Consider the following 24,617-nt stretch of genomic DNA (forward strand, 5'->3'; position numbering starts at 1 on the left):
CGTAAGTACTTCCGGGGGAGATGCGGAGCCTTGTGGGTATTGTAGTTCCTCTAGCTCTCCTCTCCAGACGCTGGGAGTTTTCAGGTTCAGCCCACTGCCCACTCTCAGAAACACCCACTCCCTGAAAATAATTACTCCAATTTGAGCAACTCCAACTTCTCCATGGCTGTTTCCTAATCTGTAGAATGGGGCTTGTAGCAATAGTACTCCTAATAGGATTGTTGAGTCAAAACAATTTAGACATAGAAGTAGTCCTTTGCATATCACATATACTGAAAGCACTGCTATTATCCACAGTCGGTCAAGCAGGCAAACATTGAGTATTACTGTTCACCAGGCACTGTACATCCTCAGAGTTTACAGTCTTTAGAGTAAGAATTGTCCCATTTTACAGGTCAGGAGGCCGAGATTCAAAGAAGCTAACTACCTGTCTAATAAGACACAGCAAGTCAGTGGCACAATCTATCAAACCTAGGTCTGATTTCAGAAGCTGGGCTTTTGACTTCTCATTCTCCTAGCTCATGTGCTACACTGGCCATGGGGGAGGGGCAGAAAAGGAGGAAGAAGCACTGGATAGCATGTAGTAGGAGAAGAGAACTGAGAAATCAAGAGTAAGGTGAGACTCGAGCAGGGGCAGGGGGACAGTGGCCTCAGGGGATGGCACATGAAAGGGAAGGCATGGGAAGAGATTGATCGAGGATGAAGAATGGACACAGAATTTGTGCAAAAGTTGGGAAAAGAACAGGGGAAGGAATATAAAAGTAATCAGTTCTATCACCTCTAAGGAGACTCAGGCTCACGACAGGATGGGGAGAACCCAGCCAGGCCTATTCTCAGATCTTACTGAGGAGAAGGCTGGGGTGCCTGAAAGGCAGCCCAGATATTACTGTGACTGAGGAGACAAAAAGGAAAGGGACCCTGCAAAGGGAGAGCAAGGGACAGGAGCTGTCCCTGGTCCTGACCAAGCCCTGACCATCACATTGGGGACTTAGGAGTATACAGACAACATTAGGTCCTGCCTTCCTCTTCCTCTGGGGTCTGCAATGCCTCCTCCCACACATACTCAGTTCCACTTTCTATACCTCTCACCAACCATGTACAAGTTTGGGTGCCTCCACAACCCCACACCAGAAACCCATCCTGAAACTCAAAGCCACTCTCCAATTCTTCCCTCCAAACTGGACCCAGCCTAAGTCCTAAGTCCTCTACCTCAGAAGCCTCCCATTTATATCAGAAATAAACCTTCCTGCCCAGCCAGCATGGCTGACTGGTTGAGCATCAATCTATGAACTAGGAGGTCACAGTCAGGGCACATGCCTGGGTTGCAGGCTCAATCCCCAGTGGGGGGCATGCAGGAGGCAGCTGATCAATGATTCTCTCTGATCGCTTATGTTTCTGTATCTCTCTCCCTCTCCCTTCCTTTCTGAAATCAATAAAAAAATTCTTTTTTTAAAGAAATAGCCTAGCTGGTATGGCTCAGTGGTTGAGCATTGACTCATGAAACAAGAGATTACAGTTCAATTCCTGGTCAGGGCACATGCCTGGGTTGAGGGCTTGATCCCCAGGAGGCATGCCGGAAGCAGCTGATCAATGATCGATGATGTTTCTCTCTTATTGATGCTTCTATCTCTCCCTCTCCTTTCCTCTCTCTAAAAATCAATAAAAACATTTAAAAATAAAATAAAACTTCCTCCATGCAGCCTTCATGGTCCCATTCTCCCAGCTTAGCATGGTAAGTATGGACTAGATCAGCCTTTGTTTAGACAGAACAAGGCAGAACTAGGGACTCAGTACTCAACATTGTTGATTAGATAAATGTCTGCATTAATGAACATGGAACTAATTTAAAGGGGAGGGGATGCTGATACTACTGCAATCCCCATCCCACCCCAAGAGCAACGACAACATTCTGAGTGGCTCCGGCAGTATCTCTTCCACCCCAGGAGCTAGACCAGCCTTGGGCAAACTACGGCCCGCGGGCCGGATCCGGCTGTTCTATCCGGTTCTCTTGCTCTCCCCTCCGCTCCTTTACTTTGAATTTATATTAGTTCACACAAACACTCCATCCATGCTTTTGTTCCGGCCCTCCGGTCCAGTTTAAGAACCCATTGTGGCCCTCGAGTCAAAAAGTTTGCCCACCCCTGAGCTAGACGTTGGCTCTACCACTCCCTATCAAGGCCCGGATCCAGGAATCCTCCATCCTTATCCCAGGCCTTCTGGGTCATCCAGTTAGGTGGTGGTGGCAGTAGAAAGGAAGCAGAGACAATAGTGCAGTGAGGGTCCAGGTTTACTCTTTGGGGATAGGGAGGAGTGAGGAGTGGGTGGGACGGGAATGCCCCTCAGTAGTCGGCTGTGTAATCTGTGCCATGTAGTCCCCTGCACAACAGTGTGAACTCCTTCACCATCTCCTTTACCCGCCTCTTGTTCACTCGCTCGCTGAAGGAGAGAAGGGAGACCAGGTTAGCACCATCCACCACTACTTCATCTTCTCTTCCAGACCTGAGCCCAGGCCCACCAGCTCTGCTCACCGAAGGATCTGCTGGCTGAAGGTGTCCTTCTGTTCAGGGCTGAGGCGGGCAGAGGGAAAGCCAGGTGGCTGTAATGCTTCCTTGATCCACATGCTCAGGAGGCTGAAGCAGTGTTTGTTCAGAGCAAATAGGATGTCGGCAAAACAGTCCATGAGGCTGCGGGAGGCCTGGCCTCCAATGGCCTGAGGAAGACAGGTTCTCAGTACACCAGGGTCTTGTCCCTTCTGCAGCAAGGGTGTTGAGCCATGCCCCACCCCCCTCAGACAGTTCCTCTGCCAAACTGCATATGACAAGTGAGTGCTGCTTTTTGAGAGCCAACTCTGACAACTTTCAGACATTTAAGTGAGGAAAAAACAGAATCAGAGAGTTTAGGGAACCAAAGGCTCAAGATTCCCAAAAGGGCAGCTGCCACAGAAGCAAGGGCCACCGTACCCACATCAAGCACCCCCCTGCTCCATCTCACCTCCAGCACTGCTATGAGCAGCATACGGCCATCCTCCTGTACTACCTTTCCCACGGGTTCTACTTCCCCACATCGAGGCAGTAACTCTGTCTGCAGAGGATAAAGAGGCCTGTCAGCCCAGCTCCTACCCCCTCATCCTGGAGATAAGACCCATATACCACACCCCTACCCTCTGGAGTCCTAGGGGTAGTGGTGGTGGGGCGGGGGGCGGGGGGGTCAGGGGCAGCATGGGACTCACAAAGAAGCCACAGGAGGCCTTGACAGTAGGTGCTTCAGGGAACTTGAGGGCCAGCACAGCTGTGGGAGAGGCAGAAGCAGATCAGAAAGAGCCTAAGGATCCTCCCAAGGGGGCCCCAGGCCCACTTGTCCAACTGCCCCACTTACCACATTGGAACACAGCTTTGACATCCAACCGTTCACACAGGAACAAATCTGGCTTCCGCTTCAGAGCCTGCAGGAGGTGGAGCTGGTAAGCCCAGCTCCAGCCAGCTGCAAAGACCATCCCCCCGACTCACCTGCCACCCCAGGGCCCAACTTCACGCACCACAGGTAGAGGCTGTCAAAACCAACTACCCAGCCATCTCTGGGGACACAGACCATCCCAGAGTTCCAGAGGCCAGGAGAGAAGCAGCCAAGGAATGCTGTGTACATGTATGTGTACATGAATGCACAGTGTATGAGAGAGGTTGGGGGTCATAAGGCAGATAGCTTGGGTCCCAAGTTACTCCCTGAGCAAACACCTTCCCCTCCCGCCCAACATCAGGGACAGATTCCTGCAGGCTCAAGTACCAGCAGTGATCTCTCTTGATTCACAGAGCCAGTTTAGGCCCCCTCTATTTATTAACAGAGCAGCAGGAAGAAGAGATGGCAACTGGACATGGAACACAGTCCAACAGCCTCCTCCCATGTCCTGTCCCTCCGCAGACACCCTTTAGATCAGAAAGAGGAAAAATAGGGTAGGTGCCTTGGAGCCATGGCCCTACCTTTCACCCAAGATACCCTGTGTCCAGGGCCTTCACAGCCATACCCAGCCCAGGAGCCGTGTTGCCATGTGGGGGAATGGATGGAGAACAGCGGGCAGAGAGCCCACCCCAAGTGGTACCAGGACATGACTGGCACATCCTCAGGTCACAGGAGATGCTCTGCACAGCTCCAGCAGTCATCACATGCTGCTGTTCCCCAGCAGCTTCCCAAGGCATAACACACAGACCCCTAACTCTCCAGCCCCTCACATACCTTTCAGTCTGCCATGTTCACTCACACGCACCCTCATGGAAACACCCTACTTACCCTCAAACACAATTCCCTTACACACTCTCTCTCTCTCTCTCTCTCTCTCCCCCACATTTGCAATGCACCCTCACTACATATTCACACACTCAAATCGCCACATCCCCAAACCAGCTCCACACCCACACCCCCCTCAATCTGCCAATCTTCCAGCACATGTACTCTCTCAACACATTCATCCACAAATACATACTCAAATACCCTCACCCACAAAGATACATCCTCACAGATACCCACACACCTATCCATCCAGGCCCAGAGCACTCCCTATTCCCCACGCCTTTTACCCTGCCCCCCAAACAAACTATAAGTTACAAGAGAGTAAGAATCGTGCCCGCTTTTGCGCACCATTATATCCCCAGCACCTAGCAGAGTATCAAGTATGTATTACACAATAAATATTTGTGGAATGATTAATAAACCTCCCCACATTATTTACCTTTACCCACAGGACTCCCCCCCGCCCCGCAACCTGCAGGAGCCCCCTAACACACAGAACTCCCATATACTAACCTCACGTTCCCATAGCCCAACACATCTTTTCCAAAACACACATACTGTAATACAGACCTACCGATACCACAATATATATACCTATCCTCCATAATACACATTCCCACAGCCCAACATGCACATGTCTCCAACACATATCAACATTCAAAATCCATCAATGCCTTACACACATCAACATAAAACACACACCAATGCACATATCCACATATCAACTACAAATCCAACATAATACACATACTACTTACAGCAGTTACATGATTTCTGTTCTTACCAAACCAAAACATACAAAGTAAGTTCCGACACACTTAAACACACATACAACCTAACACAGTCTCACAGTGGAGCCAGCACCCCGCCTCCCAGCAGCAGCACAACCTGTCCAGCAGCCCAGCTCTGGGCTCTGGGCTCCACGGAAGCACATTCATCTCAGCCCCACCCTTCGGAGCCTACCTCTCAAGAGCAGGCTGGAGGCACTGAGGCAGGCAGTTCCCGGCAGGAGCACGGGGACAATGAACCCCAGGCCCTTGAACTTCAGTTCTACCCCTGAACTTCTTGGGCACCCCAGCCGCCCAGGAGCTGCTGGGCACAGTTACCACCCCCTCCCTTCCCGACCCCCACCAGGCCAGCCCACTGCCTCCCTTTGGGATCAGCCTCTCCCTGGTCTTTGTAGAAGACTGAGCTAGCTGAGGCAAAGGGGCACTAAAGGAGGATGTTGGGTTGTCAACTTCCACGGAAACAGATGAAGAAACTCTATTCAACTGAACAGAAAAAAAATTTGTCAACAGAAAGCTAAAAATAGGCTTAAATTGAATTTCAACATAAGAGAAAGAGAAAGAGAGAGAACAGAACGTGAATGAATAAAACTAAAACACACCTGTGCCAGGAGTTGCATAAATGAATCAACAATATCAGGATGATTCCTGGGCCCTAAAATATAATAAAGATGGAACTTAAGAAAAAATTATACAAACAGCAACTCAACCTCATATAGTTATGTGGGACTGAGAGCCTGCAGGGAGACAGCGTGGGGGCACATGAGCAGCAGGAAGCAAGATAAAGAAACAAAACATACAAAAACCATGAACTGGGAGAAGCCCAACAGAAAGAGACGGCAAAGTGAAGGACGGGCCTGCCCCAGTTCCCTCCCAAGGGGCCTTCCACCTACTCCCCGCTCCTCCTAGGTCAGTCCCCCAAGTTGTCCTGTGGTGCTTGAGCAATGCTGGACTCCACATAGCTGAAGAAACACCCCTGAATTTCTTGCTTCGGCCTCAGCAGTTTGAGGTAGCCCTAAGCTGCTTCCCCATCAGTAGCCATCGAACAGGAGGGCAGAGCTGGTTGGTTCTTGGTACCTCCCCTTTGGAGGCCTGGCTGAAGGCCCTGAAATGGCCAGGGAACAGAACCTGAGCAAGTGCCCCCTCACTTCGATGGCCTTAGTGCTCTTGGTCTGGCCAAGGAAGGGAACCTACTGGGTCCACTTTACCAGAGGACTCCTTCTTGGGAAGGGCAATGCCCAATATGTAGTGGGGATGGCCAGGCAACCCATTGGCAGGGCCTAGGGAAGGAAACTGCCTCTTGAGGCCAAAAATGAAAGTCCCACCCAGCAAAGCCCCTCCACATGGACAAGCAGAGAGCCAGGCTCAGGGCTGAGGACCAGCTCCCACCACCAGCCCACATGAAGAAAGAGGGAAACCAGTTAATGTGTTGCCCCATGGTGCAGTGGAGGGCAGAGCCCAAGGAAGGGAGGGCAAAACTGGGATAGCATACAGGTGAGGGGACCACCCTGTCCAGCAAGACAACCAAGCCCAACAAATAGGATGCTGGACAGTATTCTGCCTCCAGTTCTGATATCTGTGGCAAGGACAAGGCCTGCGCCTGGAGCTCCTGCCCAGGCCACTCCACTCTCAATTGCAGACACTGCAGGAACACCTGCTCTCCTGAGACACCACTAAGGAGCTGTGTGATCTTGCGCAAGCCACAAACACTTGGTTTCCCCACTTTAAAGCAGATAATAATCTCTTCCTTGTTTCCTTTTCCAGGCCACTGATAAAGCCCGCCCCCTTCACATCTGAACCCTGAGTTACTCAAGTCCTGGAAAGCGAGGCCTGATGTGCACCATGCATGGGTCACACTGCAGACAATAGGTGTGATATTCAACAGTCGCCCTGCTGGCGGTGGGCCAGACGGTGAAGGAGAAAGATTCTCAGGGCAGGGAACCCTCAGCCTCCTTTTGTAAAGTGTCTGGTACTTGCTCCATGCTGGCCTCATTCTGGACACTGGGCATACAGAGAGAAGAGACCTAACCTTGTCCTTTAGGGGCTCAGTCTAGGGAGAGGGAGAGGGACATATGTGAAGGCTGATTATTGAGTGTAATTGGCGCTGTATCAACAGTGTATACATGATGCAGTTTCAGCAGGAAGTTAGATTCAGAGAAGCTTCTGAGGAATGATGCATGGGTAAGGTGTGAAGGAATGAGAGCTCACCCAGTAAAGGGCTTAGGGTATTCCTGAAAGGGAGCAAGGCACAGGGATCAAATGGGACATGATAAGGGAAGAGTCAGTGTGGCTGGACGGCTGGAGTCATGGGGACACTGGCAGGAGAGGATGTCGAGAGGTATGCAGGCACTACACCATGTGGGTAGGAATGGGATGAGGGCAATGGGGAGCAATGAAAGGGTTTTGAGCCAGGGAGGGAAAATGCTCAGATTTGTGTTTTATAAAGAACATTACAGCTACAGGGTGCAGAATGGATTGGAGAGGGCAAATGCCAGGAAAACCAGTCAGAAAATTGTTGAGGTAATCCGGAGACCCTATACCGAGACTTTGGACATGGAGGGTGGGGAGCAGGGGACAGACTGTTGGATAATCAGGAGGCAGGACCACCAAGACTTGTCTCCAACTAAATAGGAGGAGTGAAAGGAGTAGAGTTGAGGATACTCATATCTGGCCTTCTGGCTCAGCTTTCTCCCCACTTTGGACCTACCCAGAGCCCACCGGAGCAGAGGCCAGTGTCATGTAACCAGACACCGAGGACACAAGCAGAGAGCACTCTGGCTCCAGCTGAGACCCTTGGTGAGCCTCAATCCTGCAACCACGAGTCTAGGCAAGATTCATCAGGCTGGTGAAGAGCAGTTTGTTTCATTTCCAAGTTAGAAGCCTGGTTAGACAGCAGGGGAAGCCTGGAGCTCCCTTTTGCCAATTCTTTCAGGCTAAGGGCCAGTGAATGGGGACAGTGGGTGGCACCACAGCCATAGGCTTTTGGCCTGGAAGGGAATAAAATTCGTGTGAAAAAACCCTTAGCCAAGGGCCCAAAAGATGCTACTTAATGCCCATAACAATCCTATCAAGTATAAGAAATCTCCATTTCACAGATATGGAAACAAAGGCTCTACAAAGGTAAGTGACTTGCCCAAGGTCACACAACTACTTGGTGGTGATGAGCTTAGAATCTAGGTGTGCCTGATTTCAAAGCCCATGCTCTTTCTACTTTTCATTATATCCCAAAGAAAAGGAGCCAGCCTGGTACCCAAGCCCCTCAGAGCTTCTGGCCCCATCTTTCCCATCATCCAGACTGGCCCTTAGCCCAGCAGGCCAGTAGAAGACATCATTCACTCTCTTATCCACTTCAATCTAAGGTGTCAACTATTTATAAGGTTGACAATTATGCTGTGCTCCATCCCCTAAGTTTCCCATCAAGTCCCATGTGCAACTCAGGGGACAGAGGAGAACATAGTGGGCAGCTTTGGCTCCCCAGTCAGGGAAGCAGAGGCAGTGGCAGTGGCGGCAGCAGCAGAGACCCTGGTCAGGACCTACCTTGCTGGAAGAGAGTGAGTGTGACGGAGGTGACGAGCAGGAAGAGGGCCTCGATTGGGGGAAAGTGGGCAGGCTCATGGGCAAAGATGTGGACCAGCTACAAGAAAGCAGAGAATGCTGGTCAGCTGAGGCCCTGCATCACCAGGATAGGCCAGCATCCCTGGAATGCAGGTGAGGACCTCTGGCAGGGCAACCATCAACCCACTCCACCCACCTACCCCATCCTGGTCAGATAGATCTCTAATTAGGATGAAATCCAGAAGACTGTTGTCCCAATCAGAAGGCCCACCTGTCGAGTGAGGTCAAGAGCAGAGGCCTGGGGGATGGTGCTGTACATCCGACCCAGCATCTCACACAGCTGTGGCACCATGGGGGCAAAGTCATCCAATAGCGTCTTAACAGACTTCTCGAAAATAGCGCACACCGCCTTGGGAGGAAGCAAAGGGGCCCATGAAAGAGAAAAAAAAAATTGCATTATAATCATCAAATTTGCTAAAACACTAGATCTTAATTATTCTAACCACTAAAAAGAAATGCTAATTATGTGACGTGATAGAGGAGCTAATTATGGCTATAATGGCAATTTTATCATGTTATAACATAGAAATGTATCAAATTAACAGGTTGTAGACCTTAAATTTACACATTGTTATATGCCAAATGTATTTCAATTGAAAAAGAAAAAAGAAAAAGAAAAGGGGCCCTGGTCAGCAAGTCACAATAGGCTGGAACAGAATGGAGGCCTGGCACAGAGGAGGCCTACGAAGGGGCCCTTACCTATAAGCCTTGCCTGGCTCTGCGAACCAAGGAAGGTAAAGAAGTCTCACCCTGACCCTGAAAGGCAGGAGGCAAAAAGGCCCTTTTCAGAGGGGCACAGATGGAACTTTGTAACTCTTCCTACTTACATCTCCACTATTTCCTCTCAGGGAGCAGCAACAGCAACAAAATCCTGAATTAAAAAGAGACCAAAGGCAGGTCTCTGATGCGAAAGTAGATCCCTGACTGTCACTCAACCATATCATAGTCCTTTGGTTGAGCATTTCTTGTGATACTGGGAAGTTCTGAATGCTTTCCCAAAAGATTCCTTATATCTATGGAAAAGGATTTGCCTCCTTTATTTCCTCAAGACCATCGCAAGCTTAAGTGGGGCAGCAATACCTTCCTCCTGCTCCACCTCTGAGAAAAGTCACCATGGGGCAGAGAGCAAGGGTTGGGACTCACCTCCACCACCTGGGCATCATTCAGCCATTTGATCAGCACCTTCTGGATAAGCTGGAAGACCTGCTGCAGCACCACTACCACCTGGAGACACAGGAAGAAGATGCCCCCACAACCACTGTCACTCACTGGAGAAGGACCTGGTAGTAGGAAGTAAGCCAGAAGTTCAAATTCAAGCCTATCACCCCAGACCATGTATTGAAGACTCAATAAATGGGACCCTGGCAGAAGGAGTGTTTGCTCAATGTCCTATGAATGAAAGAGGATATTTGAGTTCTAGGGATCCTCTTAGAAGAAGCCTCAAATTGCAAAGCAGGGATATTATGAGTGCTTCATAAGATTACTAAATTGTGAGCGGTATTGGGTGGATGGAGGTGAGGAAGGTATACAGGGGATAAATGGTGGTGGGACAAAAAAAAAAAAAAAAAAAAGAAGAAGAGGCAAGAGGAAAAAAAAAGATTACTAAAACTTTGCAACTTCCTCTCTATTTCTGCTCAGTAACACTCTTAGTGCCAAAAGCATACAGGCTGGCCCCAGATAGGCTTAGAGTAGACAGCCCAAGGGATGCATAACACAGGCAGCTTATGCAGGAGCAGAGAGCAGAATGAGGTCCTGGGAGGTGAGGGAAGGCAGGATGACGACTACCATAGATGGGGCTCTGTGGTAGAGACTTAGTCTGGAGCCAAAGGGTAACTGTAAGTAGGGTGGGGAGTTGAGCAGAGGGGCCAGGACACTGTGGCTTCCTACTCTTCAGGAGAAACACTAAAGGGGGTACTGGGAACAATGACCAAAGCAGTCCCTCACATTTTACAAAACTTTACAGTATGCAAAGTACTTTCACTCAAGACCACATGTGCTACCCAACAGTTCTATGAGATGAGCTAGCCAATATTCTGATGTTCACAGTTTTGAGTGGGAAGCTGAGGCTTGCCCCAGATCAAATAGCTTATAAGTGGTCACCCAACACCCTGTGCCTGCCCGAGCTTACCACAGCACTTATCACACTGCTTTGTGACAATCTGTTTACATGTATTTCCTCTAGATTGGGAGCAACTCAAAGGTAAAAACTATTACAAGCAGAGCATGTACCGTAAGCATCCTTGGTGCCCACAGGGAACAATGAATGCTGAAGTAGAAAGGCCCCGGAATTAGGGGTTAAACAAGGGCCCATAATTACATCACTTAGGGCTTCAAAGATAATGTCAGTGTCCCTTATGGGGTGTGGGAACCACAATGGCATCATCCTAGTTGGGCTAGGGACAAAGACACCACCCATAGGGTGAGATAATGACATCACTCCCCAGAGAGTGGGGGGCAATGATAAGATCATTCACAGGATCAAATGCATCATGCCACAGGGAACAATGACAATATTACCCATAGAATTGGAGGTGACAATGACATTCCCACAGGGTTGGGAGGTGGGGGCAATGGCAATGACAACATCACCCACGGGGTTGGGTCCCTGTGGTACTGGCAGCTTCCGGAGCTCAGAGCCTTCATGATCATCCTCATGATGACTAACATCCAGCGTGGTGAAGAGGTTGGAGAGAAGCCCCAAGATGTGGACAATGGCCAGCTTGTTGGAGGGATTAGGCTATGGGGAGAAGACAACCAAGTTCTGGATCTTCCAGTCCCAGTTTGGCTCCCTGGCCCCAGCCCTGATTGCCATCTCCAACCCTATCCCTCAGCAGCATAGTCCACACAAAGGGAAGCCCCAGAATCTCACCCCTGCTCCTCCCTGGCCACACACACACACCAGCTCTCACTCACTATCTCCTCTGCCAGCTTCTCCAGCTGCTGGATATAGGGTGAGATGAGCGAGTGCAGGTTCTCAAGGATCTCCTCCACCTGCAGGGCTGACAGCAGGAAGCCCAATGCCTGCATCAGCCACATGCACTGACTTGTCTGTGGGATAGAACATAGAGGGTCAGTCCTGGACACATCTGGTTGTGGGTGGGAAGAATGAACCAACTGGGAAGCTTCCAAGAACACAGAGTAAAGAACAAGGCAGAAGATAGGATTTCTGTGGGTTCCTACAATATCCCCAGGGAGCCCCCTATAAACTTTTGAGCTCACCTTGTGGATCTGTTTCATTAGCACATCCTAGGAATAAAAAGAAGAAATATGGTATCAGAGCAGTGCAGAGTGTGCCTGAGGCCCAGCGCCACCCAGGGCCCCTGCATACCTGGGAGACTGCCACGATGTTGGCAGCATAGGGTGGCAGGTCATACTTGCATTCTCGGCAGATCTTCTTGAGGGTGGACACAGAAGAGACAGAGAGCTCAGGATTGCCTAGGGCATGCAGTACAAGGGGAAGAACGCTGTTGATCATGACGGGGTGGTCAGCCAGCCATTCAGACAGAGCTCCTGGAGGAAGAAGGGAGAGAGAGAAGAGGATAGTTGAGGCAGACCATGTTCCAGCGAGGCAGGCAGAGCTGCCGGGCAGGGTCAAGTTGCAACCCCAATACAGAGCACTGTTCATTCCGAGGGCTGAATGGGCAAATATGCATGCACATGATCAAACATGATCCTTAAAGTGGAGAAGCAGGACTAGCCTCACTAAATTGCAGCTCAGTATACTCACTAGGAAGGACCCTTAGATGTGCCAGGACAGTTAGTTGGCTGCGACACTGACTGTGTGTGTGGGCATGTGTGTCTCTCATTTTGGATGGGACCCAGCAGGCTGGCTGTAGCTGGGGATGGGTGCCTATGGCTCTAGAATGTGCTCATGGGTGTGTACCAGGTCTCACCAATGGTGAACATGACGGTATCCGCCAGCTGCACGTTGCTGATGCTGATCCGTGGGATGAGGCCAATGAGCCCAGGCACCACATCAGAATAGTTGACATCAATGGTCTCTGCGATGGATTGGAAGCCATAGAGCAGGGCTTCTGTGTGCTGGGGAAAGAGGGTGCCACTGGCTTGGCTGAAGAGCAGGGTGTGACAGATATAGGAGGGCTGAGGGAATCAGGCTTGAGGGGTACCTGCCAGGAGTAGGGCTCCTCTGAGCTGGTGAGCAAACGGCCCAGCTTGTCATAGAGGTTGCTGAGCAGCTCGGCCCCCAGCATTTCATAAACATACATGAGCGTGTCTGAGATGTCCACCCTGAGAAGCAGATGAGTGAAGACCTTGTACACAGCCTGGATCTTGCCCCCAAGCCCAGGAACCCACCCTGGTAACCTCACAACCATGTAAAAGTACATAGAAAATAGAGAAAGGAGCTCCAGGATTCAGGAAGCCTGTCCTTGGGCCCCTCCCCTCATTGCCTTCATTATTTCAGGACTCCATTTAGAGCTAGGATTGACCTGCTACCATCACCTGTAAATTCGGAACTGCTCCTTCTCATCTGAGGACCAGAATCCATATTCCTCATCAGAAGGGAACTGGGCCTTGTGCAGAAGCACATCCACCAGCTGGAAGTAGACTGGCCTGTACACTTGCTGGTACACAGCCTGCTTCTCTGCCTCAAAGGACAGAATGTCATCCTGAGAGCCAGGGAAGAGTATTAGCCACCTCACCAGCAGCCACAGAAGCCCATTAGCCACCTTCTCCCATCATGGCCCCCTCCTACAGGAGGTCACATAGACACACCTGCAGTGTATACCAGAAGGTGAGTGTCAGGGAGCTGGTGGTCTCATTGACAGGATAGTGGCCAGGGATACCCGTGCAGAACATGATCATGTTGACAAGGGCCAGGAAGCTCTGCCAGTGCTCCACTTGGTCAAGCAAGGCCCTTGGAGGAAGGAGATATAGAAGGTCACTCAAGAAGGCTCCATAACCTCCCCTCCTTACAGTGCCCTGCTATCCCACCCCCAGCTGCTCCACTCCTCACCGAGAGTGGTTCTCGCCAAGGGCCACAGCAATGCGACAGATGCCATGGGAGGTCTCCATGTCCCCATTCTGCACTGCCTGTCGCAGTTGCTCCTGCAGTCCCAGCACCAGTGGGATGAGTTTCAGGAGTGTGTTCACATACCTGGAGGCATGAGGGGAGGAGACCCATCAGAGCTGTCTGCCCATCCCTCACCAGATTTGAAGGAAAGTTACATTCACCCAGTTTTCCATTAAAGTCCCCCTCCTCACATCAAATCCAAAGCAAAAGAGAGATCAGGGCCTACATGGCAGCTGCCCATGTTGGGAAGAAGCTTAGGTCAGAGACCTCCTGGAAAACTCTGGAAAGGAAGTATAAGGTCAGTATTATGGTTTGAATTGTATCTTCCTATTAGAATTAATGCTGGAATGCATTAAGACTTTGGGGGAGATTGGATGAGGTGAATATATTTTGCATATGGGTTGGACATAAATTTGGAGGGGCTAGAGGGGAGACTGTTACAGGTTGAATTGTGTGTCCCCCCACACCCCACCCCCCCACAAAATATGTTGAAGTCTTACCCTCTAGTACCTCAGAATGTAATCTTATTTAGAAATAGGGTCATTGCAGATAAGGTCACAGAGTAGGGGGGCTCCTAATACGACTGGTGTCCTTATAAAAGACATCCATGTGAAGACTGAGACCTACAGGGAGAATGACATGTGATAGCAAAGGCAGAGACTGGAGTTATACAGCTCATGCCAAGGAACACCAAAGGTTGCCAGCAAACCACCAGAAGCTAGGAGGAGGCAAGGAAGGAATCTCCTATAGGTTTCAGAGGGAGTTGATACCTTGATTTCAGACCTCTAGCCTCTACAAGTGTGAGACAGTAAATTTCTGTTGTTTACCCAGTGTGTGGTACTTTATGACAGTAGGTCTAAGGTCTAGGAAACGAATACAGATACTGTTCAGGGAGACTGAACAGGATGGGAGATAAAAGAGTTAACAGGAGCCCAAACCGGTTTGGCTCATTGGATAGAGCGTCAGCCTGCGGACTGAAAGGTCCCAGGTTCGATTCCGGTCAGGGGCATGTAACTTGGTTGCGGGCACATCCCCGGTGGGAGGTGTGCAGGAGGCAGCTGGTCGATGTTTCTCTCTCATCGATGTTTCTGACTATCTATCACTCTTCCTTCCTCTCTGTAAAAAATCAATAAAAATATATTTAAAAAAAAAAAAAAAAGAGTTAACAGGAACCATGTTAAAGACTTTAAAAAGCAGCAACAGCTCCTAAGAGCATCAATCCCCACCTTCCACTTCACCCCCTACCAAACCCTAATTCCTATGTAATCTGGTAGCAGCAAGAAGGGAAAGCAGATGATGAACTCAGAGAGAGCTAAGGCAAAATGAACAGGACTTGATGATTAACTGGATATGAAGATGGGAAAAGGTCATGGAAAACCCTCAGGTTACTGACTAAACAACCAGGTAGATAGTAGGACTATAATCCTGGAGGGATGGGTGGAGAGGGACAGTATCAAATTTAATGGGAGGCTGAGGGTGGTAAGTTCAGTGTTAGGCATGTTGAATCAGAGGTACCTGATGAGATATGCAGGTAGAAGTGTCCAGAGAGTTGTATATAAAAACATGAAACTCAGGGACAGATCCAGAGACAGAGAAGCATCACTGTCAAACCTCAGAGGGAAGGTAGAGGAGGGTGGGGGTAAGGGGGAGAGATCAACCAAAGGACTTGTATGCATGCATATAAGCCTAACCAATGGACACGGACACCAGGAAGGTGAGGGCATGAGTTGGCGGGGGGGGGGGGGGGGGCGGGGGGGGATTAGGCGGGTTAATGGAGGCATGAGGACACATAGGTAATACCTTAAGCAATAAAAAAATTAAAAAAAATAAATTTAGAAAGAGAAAAAAATAAAGGATATGGAGATGAATGTAATAAAATAAAAAAGATTTAGTATTTGAAAAAAACACACATGAAACTCAACAGAGAGATTAGAGCAAGAGACATAGATGTTGGAGTCATCAGAAAGGAGCTGGTTATAGGAGTAGACGAGAACTGCTCAGGAAGAAAGTGTTGAATGAGAGAAGACGGTCTAGGTCAGAGCCCAGAAGCACAATGACCCCTAACGGAGCAGCAGAGGAAGAACAGTACACAAAAGCGACTGAGAGAAGGCTAGCTCCCTCCACTGGTCTCCTCCCCAGTAGCCTGCTCTGTGGAGACCAGATTAAACAGAGGAAGTGACACTCTGATCGGGGAATCAGATGCTTGGGACTCCTTTGCTGTCAATCATGCCGTCACCATACCAATCTATGGAGAGGACGGGGGGGAGAAATTGAGTGCCCAGGAGTTCAACATGGACTTGCCCCAAGCAGACTGTTAGGTAAATAACCTAATAACCTTAGGGGTAAAATGTGGACAGAGGCAACCAGTCCAATATGTTGGCCTTCTCCACACCCCCGTTTTGGTGAGATAAGACGTCCATACCAGGATATCTCAGACCAGAGACAGCCCCAGAGGGCGCTGCCTAGAGACAGCTGGGATAGCTTCAGTCTCATGACCCTGACACTGGCTGTACCACCAGACAATGGGCACCTTCAGGCCAGATCTGGCACAAAGAGCAGGGGCAGAGCCAAGGCCAAGATCCCTGAGTTCCCAGCTGCTGAGATGGGGGCAGGAGGTAGTGCCCTGCTCCCATAGCACTCCCACTGCATTCCAAAGCTGCCTTACACCTGCCAAAATTCATGTATACAATGGGTCCTCAATGAATTTTCTTAAATTCTCTTATCTGAGCTTTATAATAAGATAAATCAAGGACAATATAGCCCAGAAGGACTCAGAGTATTACTCAAGGTCATATAGCAAGTTAGAGATAGGTTCCAGGCTGAGAAAGGCCCTTATACTGCTGTAGGTCTGCCTCTCTTTCAGGGTCCAACCTAAATTTCTCCAAAGGATCTATACTGATCTCAGCCCATATCTCAAGTCCTAACTGATGGGGGCTTCCAAGAGCCTAATTCACCTTCTCTCCTCCCTCAGTCACCAATGAAAAGCTTTTCCAGAATTAAAAACATATTGCGGGGCGGGGTGGTGGTGGAAGGGGGGAGGCATTTCAAAGGAGAGTCAGGCAAGCAGCAGCAGTTGTGGAGGAGAGGGAAAAGGGTGGCAAGTGCAAGCTTAGTCAAGGGGAGGGCTGATGTCATGAAACCTGGGTAAGGCAGTGGCTGGATGACCCAGAAGTCAAAACCACTGAAGGTGACTTTCTCAAGCCAAAGCTAGGAAACTAGACTACAACACAGCAAGGTCCAAACTCGAACTCTGAGCTGGGTGCAGCCCACCCACTGGGGAAACTCTTGCATAGATTTCTTACCCCTGGGCACCTGTGCCTGAGACTTGTGAGTAGACAGGAAAACAGACCCAAAGCCCCTAAAGTTTGGGGTGGGAGATAAGAGAAGATGTCTTTAGTGCCATGGCTGAGACTGGGTTCAAGTGGGCTGATTGCAGTTGGTTAGCTTGAACTGCTGGGGCAGGGCTGCTGGGACTCCTTAGCTGCCACTCACGCTGAGCTCAGCCCAGACCTACAATTACAGATCCAGGAGCAGAGCTGAAAAGGGGAAGAGTTGCTAAGCAACAAAGGGAACTGCAGCCAATAGGCACTTAAGAGGCGGTGTGCTTCCTCACTGGCTTCTTGCTTGCTCATTGGTTCATAGAAGAAGAGGCATCAATTACCTGCCGAAGCCCTAGAGACTGGCTGGGCGGGTAAACCTGGGTATATCCAAGGACATCCCTCATCACCCATGCACTGGCCCTGGCCAATTCCCCTTACCCAACTGTCTGAGCCCAGCCAGCACTTGAGTTCTGGCTGCCAAGGAAGGCCTTGACCTGAGAGTTGCTAACCACCTTAAGTTGAAAAACGTGGAAAACCAGGGGAAAGGCATCATAGTAACTGCTAATGCAACAATGATACTAAATACTAACAAATGCCGTTTCTGGAGTACACAGGAGCCATGCTAGACCTTTCACAGACCTTCTCTTATTTAATCCTCGTAACAAAATATTCTTCACAGAATACCAGGGACAGGCCCTGTGTACATTATTCTAGTTAAAGCATTAAAACCCTGTGAGGTCAGTATGATCACATACATTTTACTAATGAAGAAACTGAGGTTTACCCAAGGTCTCAGATCTAGTAGATGGACCATCTGGGATTCAAGCTCAGATGTGATGAAATGCCAAGGCTAGTGCCATTAACCACTCCCCTATGCTGTCTCTTTCAGTGTTATTTTCCCTTCCAATTCTGCCAAGGGTTCCCAAAGTCCCATCTCTGAAATGTTAGTGTCAGGCTTCCAGTTTCCCCAGGCCAATTCACCTTATTCCAAAAATCTCATCATGCTGTTTTCTCTGCTTAAAATCCTTTCATATCTTTACATCATCCTTAGGATGAAAACTGAAATCTTAAACTGACAAGATCCTACATGATCTCGGCCCAGATCTCCTATAACTGGTCCTTAAACCCTGCTGTCTAATCATACCCTTCATCTATCTGAAATGTCCTTGCCATATCCATCACCTCCATCTGACTAACTTACACAGCCTTCAAAGAATAGCTCAGTTGTCACCTTTTCTGGACAGCCTTTCACAACCCACAGACTTGGCTCTTACAGCCCCTCTGCTCTCTCCATTAGAGTATTCATCACGTTGACTATACTTGCCCATTCATGTATCTACTAGGTTATGAGCTCCTGACTTGCAAAAATCAAACCATTTATCTTTATGCTCCTAGTCCTCACTACAGGGCCCAACACACAAACAGGTGCTCAACAAACGTTTGCTGAACACCTTACTACTCTCATTTTCTTCTGAGTCCTTGAATGTGCATGGTGCTGTCCAACACAGGTCTTTGCACCTGCTGTTGTTTCTGAAGTTTGCAACATTTCCTACTCCCCCAACCTCTTCCACCCCTGGTCACTTCAGCAACTCCTAGTTTTCATCCGCTCAAAAATATCGAATGCTACCAAGTGCTGCAGGCACAATATGACAAAATAAAATGATAGAGTGCCTTCCTCACAGAGCTGAGAGACTAATGGGGAGACATACATTAATTTATAATGAAACCATGTTATGGACTAAGAAGGAAAAACACTGGAGCTCTGAGATAAAATAATAGAAAACACCAAACATAGTCTTAAAAATCATGAAGGACGTGAAGTTTAAGCTGAGACTAAAGTGATATGTCAAGTACATGTGATGGTTCAGAGCCTGGAAGGAGCATGGGACATTCAAGGAATTGAAAAGACTGAGAGTGAAGAAAGCAAGGAGATCGGCATGAGGTGAGGCTAAAGATGTCATATTGTGCAGCATCTCTGTGAATCAAATTAAGGATCCTGAACTTTACCCTATGAGCAGTGAGAAGCCACTGAAGGGTTCTGAGCAGAAAGGAAATATTACATACTCATTTTCAAAAGATCACTCTGGCTGCTGGGTGGACAATGAAGGAAGGGTACAAGAGTAAAAACAGGGGACTGGTGAGAAAGCTCAACAATAATCTGGGGAGAGATAATGACAGCTTGAACTAGAGTGGTGGCAGTGGAAATGGAAAAAATAGATTTGCAATACGGTCAGGGGCAGAACAGCCAGAACTTGGCTGAGAGAAAGAGAAGAGTCAACTATTTTAACTGAATAGTTCATTGGATGGTTAGTTGTCTAATGTCTGTCTCCCTCTTTGAACCATGGGACAGAGACCATGTCTTGATTGGTTCCTTGCTGTATCTCCAGCATAGAACCACGCATGCCGTAGGCACTCAATTAGTGTTTACTGAACAGATGGATGGATGGATGCATGGATGGCCAAGCAGACTGTCCCACTCTGGGAAGGAGGGGACCAGCTCACCTCTGGGCATCAGGCTGTGAGATGGCATTGACAATGGCCTCCACACTGCTGTCGAAGAGCTCCGAGTCCTGCAGAGCAGTGAAGGCAGCCTGAATGAGAGCCTCACAGTCCTGCAACGGCACCTCCAGCTGCACCCAGCTGGAAAAGCACTTGAGTACCTTCTGACGCACACAGCTGGGTGAGCTGGGCTGCTGTAGCAGCTGCTCCAGCAATGGGAAGACAGCCCCACACTCCACTGCCAGGCTGGCCCGCACCAGACCTTTGCGATACTGGGGCAGGCGACTGGTCTGAAATTCCTCAGGCAGCACTGTCAGCAGCTCCAGCAAAGCCAGGCAGCGACCCTGGCCATCCACCAGTGAGTCCTCAGCCTGGAAGAGTCGTACCATATCTGCCACAGCACATGGCCAAGCGTCAGGCATCATGCTGAGAGCTAATGAGGCCAGCGCCACACACAGCCGAGTCAGCACAATCTTGGAACCACTGGCAAAGCGAGTGATCTGAGTGAAGAGCTGCGCCTTTAGACTTTCATATTGGTCAGTGGGGATGTCACTCCAGTAGCGAGAGATCTTGATGTGCAGGGCACTGGCCCCAAAGTACTGGATCTCAGGCACCTTGTCAGGCTGTAGTAACTGCCAGCTGAAGTGCCAGGCCTGTGGGGAGACCTGGGCCTGCATCAGCCACTTCTGAGCCAGGTTCTTGTTCTCAATGTTGGGGTCGTAGTAGAGCTGGTGCAGCGCCTGCAGGATAGCACAGGATTGAGCAGGTGGTGGCCACTCTGGATCCTGCCAGAGCCCAGAAAAGAGGGTATGATTTGGTTCCGCAATACTGCTCCCTCTTTCTGAACAGGGGAGCTGAGCAGAAAGGGAGAGCTCAGGGCTCTGCAGTTTCCTGGGCCCAGGGTCCTACCGATAACTTTCTTCATGCTCTACTATATCCTCTTCTCCTTATAGCAAAACATTATGGATTCAAAGAGTGAACCTCCACAGGATAGCGCACACGCGCGCGCGCGTGCACACACACACACACACACACACACACACACACACGAGGCTGAGCTCACCAAAGGGGAGGCATGCAAGGTAAAGGGCAAGGCCCAGGTGGAAGGAATGGATCCACAGGGATGAAGCTAAGCCTGAGAAGAACATGAAACAGCCTGAGGGGCCCTGACCCTCCCAGGCACAGCTGTTCCAATCAACTCCAAAGGCTCCATTTAGCTCCCCCAGGATCTTCCCTAGGTCACTCCAGACGCTGGCACCAAAGCCAGTGTGAAATCTGAGAAGGACTAAGACTTTGCCAGGCAGCCCTTGTGCAGAAACCTACTGGAGAGGGGGATGAGAAAACCCCTCATAGAGTGCATGGAGGATCCAAAGAACTGGTCCAGAGAAGTCTCAGCCTGCTGCCCTGGCAAATGCCTAGCCTGAAATTCTCAACTAGCTGAATCCCCAGGGTCCCAATTCCATTGGGACTTCACACAGCAAGAAAATAGAGGTTTATCTCCCTGGTAGCACGCGGAACAGTGCACCACCATGCCAACACTGCCCAGCCCCATGGGGTGGAAGAGTGAGACCAGGACTCTGACCGCCTAAGCAGTCTCAATCCAAGTAGGCTTAGCTCTATCTGTCCCTCTGACAGCCAGTTATAGCCACTGTTGCTGTTTGGCTGCTCAAGGATGCAGAGAACAGAAGCAGAAGGGATGCATCCTCACCATTTGGTATGGCAAACAGGGGTCAAGAATAACAAATGAGTTATCTGCAACTATTCCTTATTTCCCATCAAGGTAGCCCTACCTCCCCATTAATCCTGGGGGGTGGAGGATGTAATTCTCCATTCCAGGCCTCTGTGGGTGAGAAACAGTTTTCAAAAAAGATGGACTGGGCAGTGGGGCAGTCTGGGAGGGCAATGGCAGGAAGCTTTATGGGCAGGTGAGTAGAAAAGAACCCTGAGGCTGCCAGCAGAACCAGGCCCCTGGGACCCAGCACAAAACAAAGGGGGCCAGCCATACTCCTGCCTGCCTTCATCCAATAAAGGAAGGGCCCTTCTCCAAGAAAGTCTGAAAACATAACCCAGATTGTTTTAGTCTCAGATTATTTTCTGAGCCCCTGGCTCAACAAAAAGGGTCTAGGATGGCTCAGCATCAGTATGGTTCCTGGGGACTGAGCTGTAGGTCTCCTGGGTTCCGGGTTCTCACTGCACTGCTCCTGCAGCTCCCATGGAGCTGGAGAACAGCCAATCTGGCTGGAGGGCTAAGCCACCAACACCCTGGAGGGGCCATCCCAAGACCCCCGAGTATTTATCCTCAGAGGACCCATGTCTGAGGAAAGCCAAATAGAGCCCCTTAAGACACTGTAACACTGCTGTCCTGCCTGCCCAGAGACAGCAAATGCCAGGTGTCCTGGGGGCACCATCCCAGCGGGCACCCAGCCCAAGTCTGGGCCCTGGCATTAGTGTCAGTGCCCAGACCTTCTGCTCTGTCACTGGAGTGCCCACCCCAGGGCCCTCATACCTTCTCCACGTTCTCCACAGTGAAGTCCAAGGCTGGTGCTGCTCCAGCCCCTGCAGCCCCCGGCTGCTCCTCCCGCCGGTCCATCTTTGCTCCTCCCCAGCAGGGAGGTGGACCCTGACCTGTCTCCTGCCCCAGCTCCTTGGCTGCTGGTCCCCTTGCTAGACCCCGGCTTGAGTGCCCAGGGAGTGGTGTGGTGACAGGGGACCCAGGGTGGGCATGGCTGCCGAGGCCTCCCCACCTCGATTGGGGGTGGAGGGCTTGCCAGAAACCAAAAGGGGTGGTCTTAGGAGGAGAGCCACTGAGGGGGGTTCTGAGGAGGAGCCCTCAGTGAGGAGTTCTCAGGCGGGGATCCCAGTGGTAGGTCACGGCTCTGTTTCCAGAATCTGTGAGGAGGAAGTCATGGGGAGGGAGGCCTGTGGGGAAAACCGAGCCCCAGCCCGTGAGAGGTCACAGGGTCGATGGCCTGTACCCACAACACCCTCGTCGGAGTGCGCTCCTGGGTCCTCTGAGGAGGTCACTGGGGTGGGAGGTCACGAGGGAAAGAGCCCTTGGAGGGTTACGGAAGGCGTTCCAACGAAGCGCGGGGGTGCAGCATCGACACTCTGGGGCGAAGAGTCCGTAATGTTGAGGGGCTGTGGCAGATCCCCTCCGCTGGGCCTGGCCCTCACTCTTCTCACCGCCCGGCTCTGGCCCCGCTACCGCCGCTGCCTCCGCCCCAGTGACTGACAGGCTAGCCGGCTCGACCGGGACGGGGCGGGGACCTCAGCGAGGCGCGGGCTGCCCCGAGCGCCTGTTCCTGGCACCGCCGACTCAGGCGCTGACCCTCCCCCGCGCCTGCCCTGACCCGGCCGGCCCGGCACAGCCCGGCACGGCCCAGCGGAACTGCGCGGAAACTCATTCCGGGTCTTTGGGCCTGTCCTCGTGCCAGCCCTTGCGCTCCGGATCAGGCGACGGAGCGGCGCGTCGCTCGAGGCCCCCGCCGAGCCAAGGTCCCGTCGCTACGCACCCTGGGAAATGTAGTCTATATTGCTCCTAGCGGGAGGACGGCGCCTCGCGGCAGAGGCCGGGAGCACGTGGGCTGGGGCCCCGCGGGGCCCCGGGAGCCCCAGGCTTACTAGGGCCGACAGGCACTCCCAGTCAAACTAGAGGGGAAGCTGCGGAGCAGCTCCTTAGGAATGTGTGACTCAAGGGGCTGGAGGTGGGAGCCCAGGTCGGAGGAAAACGTGTGTGTGTTGGGGGCGAGGCGAGGAGCGGTGTGAAGGATCCGTCACTCGGGTGCTCCGCTTCGGGTGCACCCTGAGGCCCAGGAACGGGACCGTGTGGGAAGGAGGCGTCAGTACCATGAGAAGAAAGGAGGCTCGGTGCGCCTCAGGAATAAAAAAGGACGGCTCTCGGAACCACCCAGTGAGCAACCAGGAAACCACATACCATGGACAGTGCTCGGAGAATTTCATAAGGTTCTTGGAAGCAACTTCTATTTATGTGTAATTAGAATAAGACTAGCTCACACCTAAGTGCTACGAACAGTACTTTGCATACCTTACGCATCAGTTCTCAACAACTATAAGGCGGGGAATTTTATGCACCACTTTCAGATGAGGAAACAGGTTGGGGAAAGTTGAGCTTATCTTGCCCCGGGACACTCAGGGTATCAGAGATCACCAATAGATATGCTCAGGGGCAGACCCCAGCAGTCCCTTCTCTTTACCACTTGCCCTTTATCCTTAGAAAAAAAAATTTTTTTTATTGATTTTAGAGAGAGAGAGAGAGCAGGAGAGAGGGAGAGAGAAGAAACATCGATGTGAGAGTGAAACATGGATAGGTGGCCTCCTGCACGCCCCCTATCGGGGATAGAGCTAGCAACCTTGGCATGTGCCCTGGCCGGGAATCAAACCAGCAACCTCTTGGTGCACTTCACGACACCCAACCAACTGAGCCACACCAGGCAGAGCATCACTTATCCTTTTATTAACTCTTGCCAGCTACCCCGGAGGGGGCGAGTGGGGCGGACCTCTATACCTGTGTTCAATGGAGGAAAATAGCATTGGCAATAGCCACCTAGGCCTGAGAAGGCAGAGGAAGGCTTCCCTGAGGAGGAGAAACTTGAATGGGGGAGGAGGTGCTCAATTAGCTGGTAAGCAAAGTCCAGGTGGAATCCAGTCACTCAACAAATCTTTTTTTTTTTTTTTATTGTTTGAAGTATTACAAATAGTAGTACATATGTCTCCTTTTTTATTTTCCCCATTGACCTCCCCCCTGGCCTCCCCCACCCCCCAGTACATGCCTTTACCTGCCCCCCCCCCCAGGGTCTTGTATCCATTGGTTATGCTTATATGCATGCGTACAAATCCTTTGGTTGATCTCTTACAGCACCCCCCGCAACCTCCCCTGCCTTCCCGCTGTAGTTTGACAGTCTGTTCAATGCTTCTTTGCCTCTGTATCTATTTTTCCCCCATTTCTTTCTTTTAAAAAATCTTGCCTCTGCAGACTAGAAATAAACATATAATAACAAAAAATGTTTGAGTCCCAATTTCAATGTCCAACAGTTCTGAGTCCCCGTTTCAATGTCAAACGGTTTC

General features: G+C 50.6%; 1 protein-coding gene across 5 annotated transcripts; it reads right to left on the reverse strand.

Annotated features, from left to right (window-relative positions):
• Positions 1-2,269: 2,269 nt before the first annotated feature.
• On the reverse strand, positions 2,270-22,924 carry IPO13 (importin 13; the record flags this gene model as incomplete). Of its 5 annotated transcripts, none has more annotated exons than XM_080655823.1 (20): positions 22,039-22,924; positions 19,536-20,272; positions 13,657-13,797; positions 13,416-13,557; positions 13,143-13,309; positions 12,809-12,929; positions 12,575-12,722; positions 12,010-12,191; positions 11,901-11,927; positions 11,595-11,729; positions 11,275-11,418; positions 9,825-9,905; positions 8,893-9,030; positions 8,604-8,700; positions 5,669-5,721; positions 3,376-3,442; positions 3,230-3,288; positions 2,992-3,081; positions 2,529-2,710; positions 2,270-2,436 (listed from the first exon to the last, which is right to left on the reverse strand). In XM_080655823.1, exons 1-20 carry the CDS (start codon positions 22,120-22,122, stop codon positions 2,340-2,342), a joined length of 2,892 nt encoding a protein of 963 aa, XP_080511949.1. In that variant the 5' UTR covers positions 22,123-22,924. The 5 variants fall into 5 exon arrangements, 3 of the variants coding, with proteins under 3 accessions (XP_080511949.1, XP_080511948.1, XP_080511950.1); XM_080655822.1 differs by having other exon boundaries at positions 19,536-20,317; positions 22,039-22,758; XR_013959915.1 differs by lacking the exon at positions 5,669-5,721 and having other exon boundaries at positions 22,039-22,779.
• Positions 22,925-24,617: the final 1,693 nt, after the last annotated feature.

The sequence above is a fragment of the Plecotus auritus genome (assembly GCF_963455305.1).
Source record: "Plecotus auritus genome assembly, chromosome: 2".
Classification (NCBI taxonomy): domain Eukaryota; kingdom Metazoa; phylum Chordata; class Mammalia; order Chiroptera; family Vespertilionidae; genus Plecotus; species Plecotus auritus.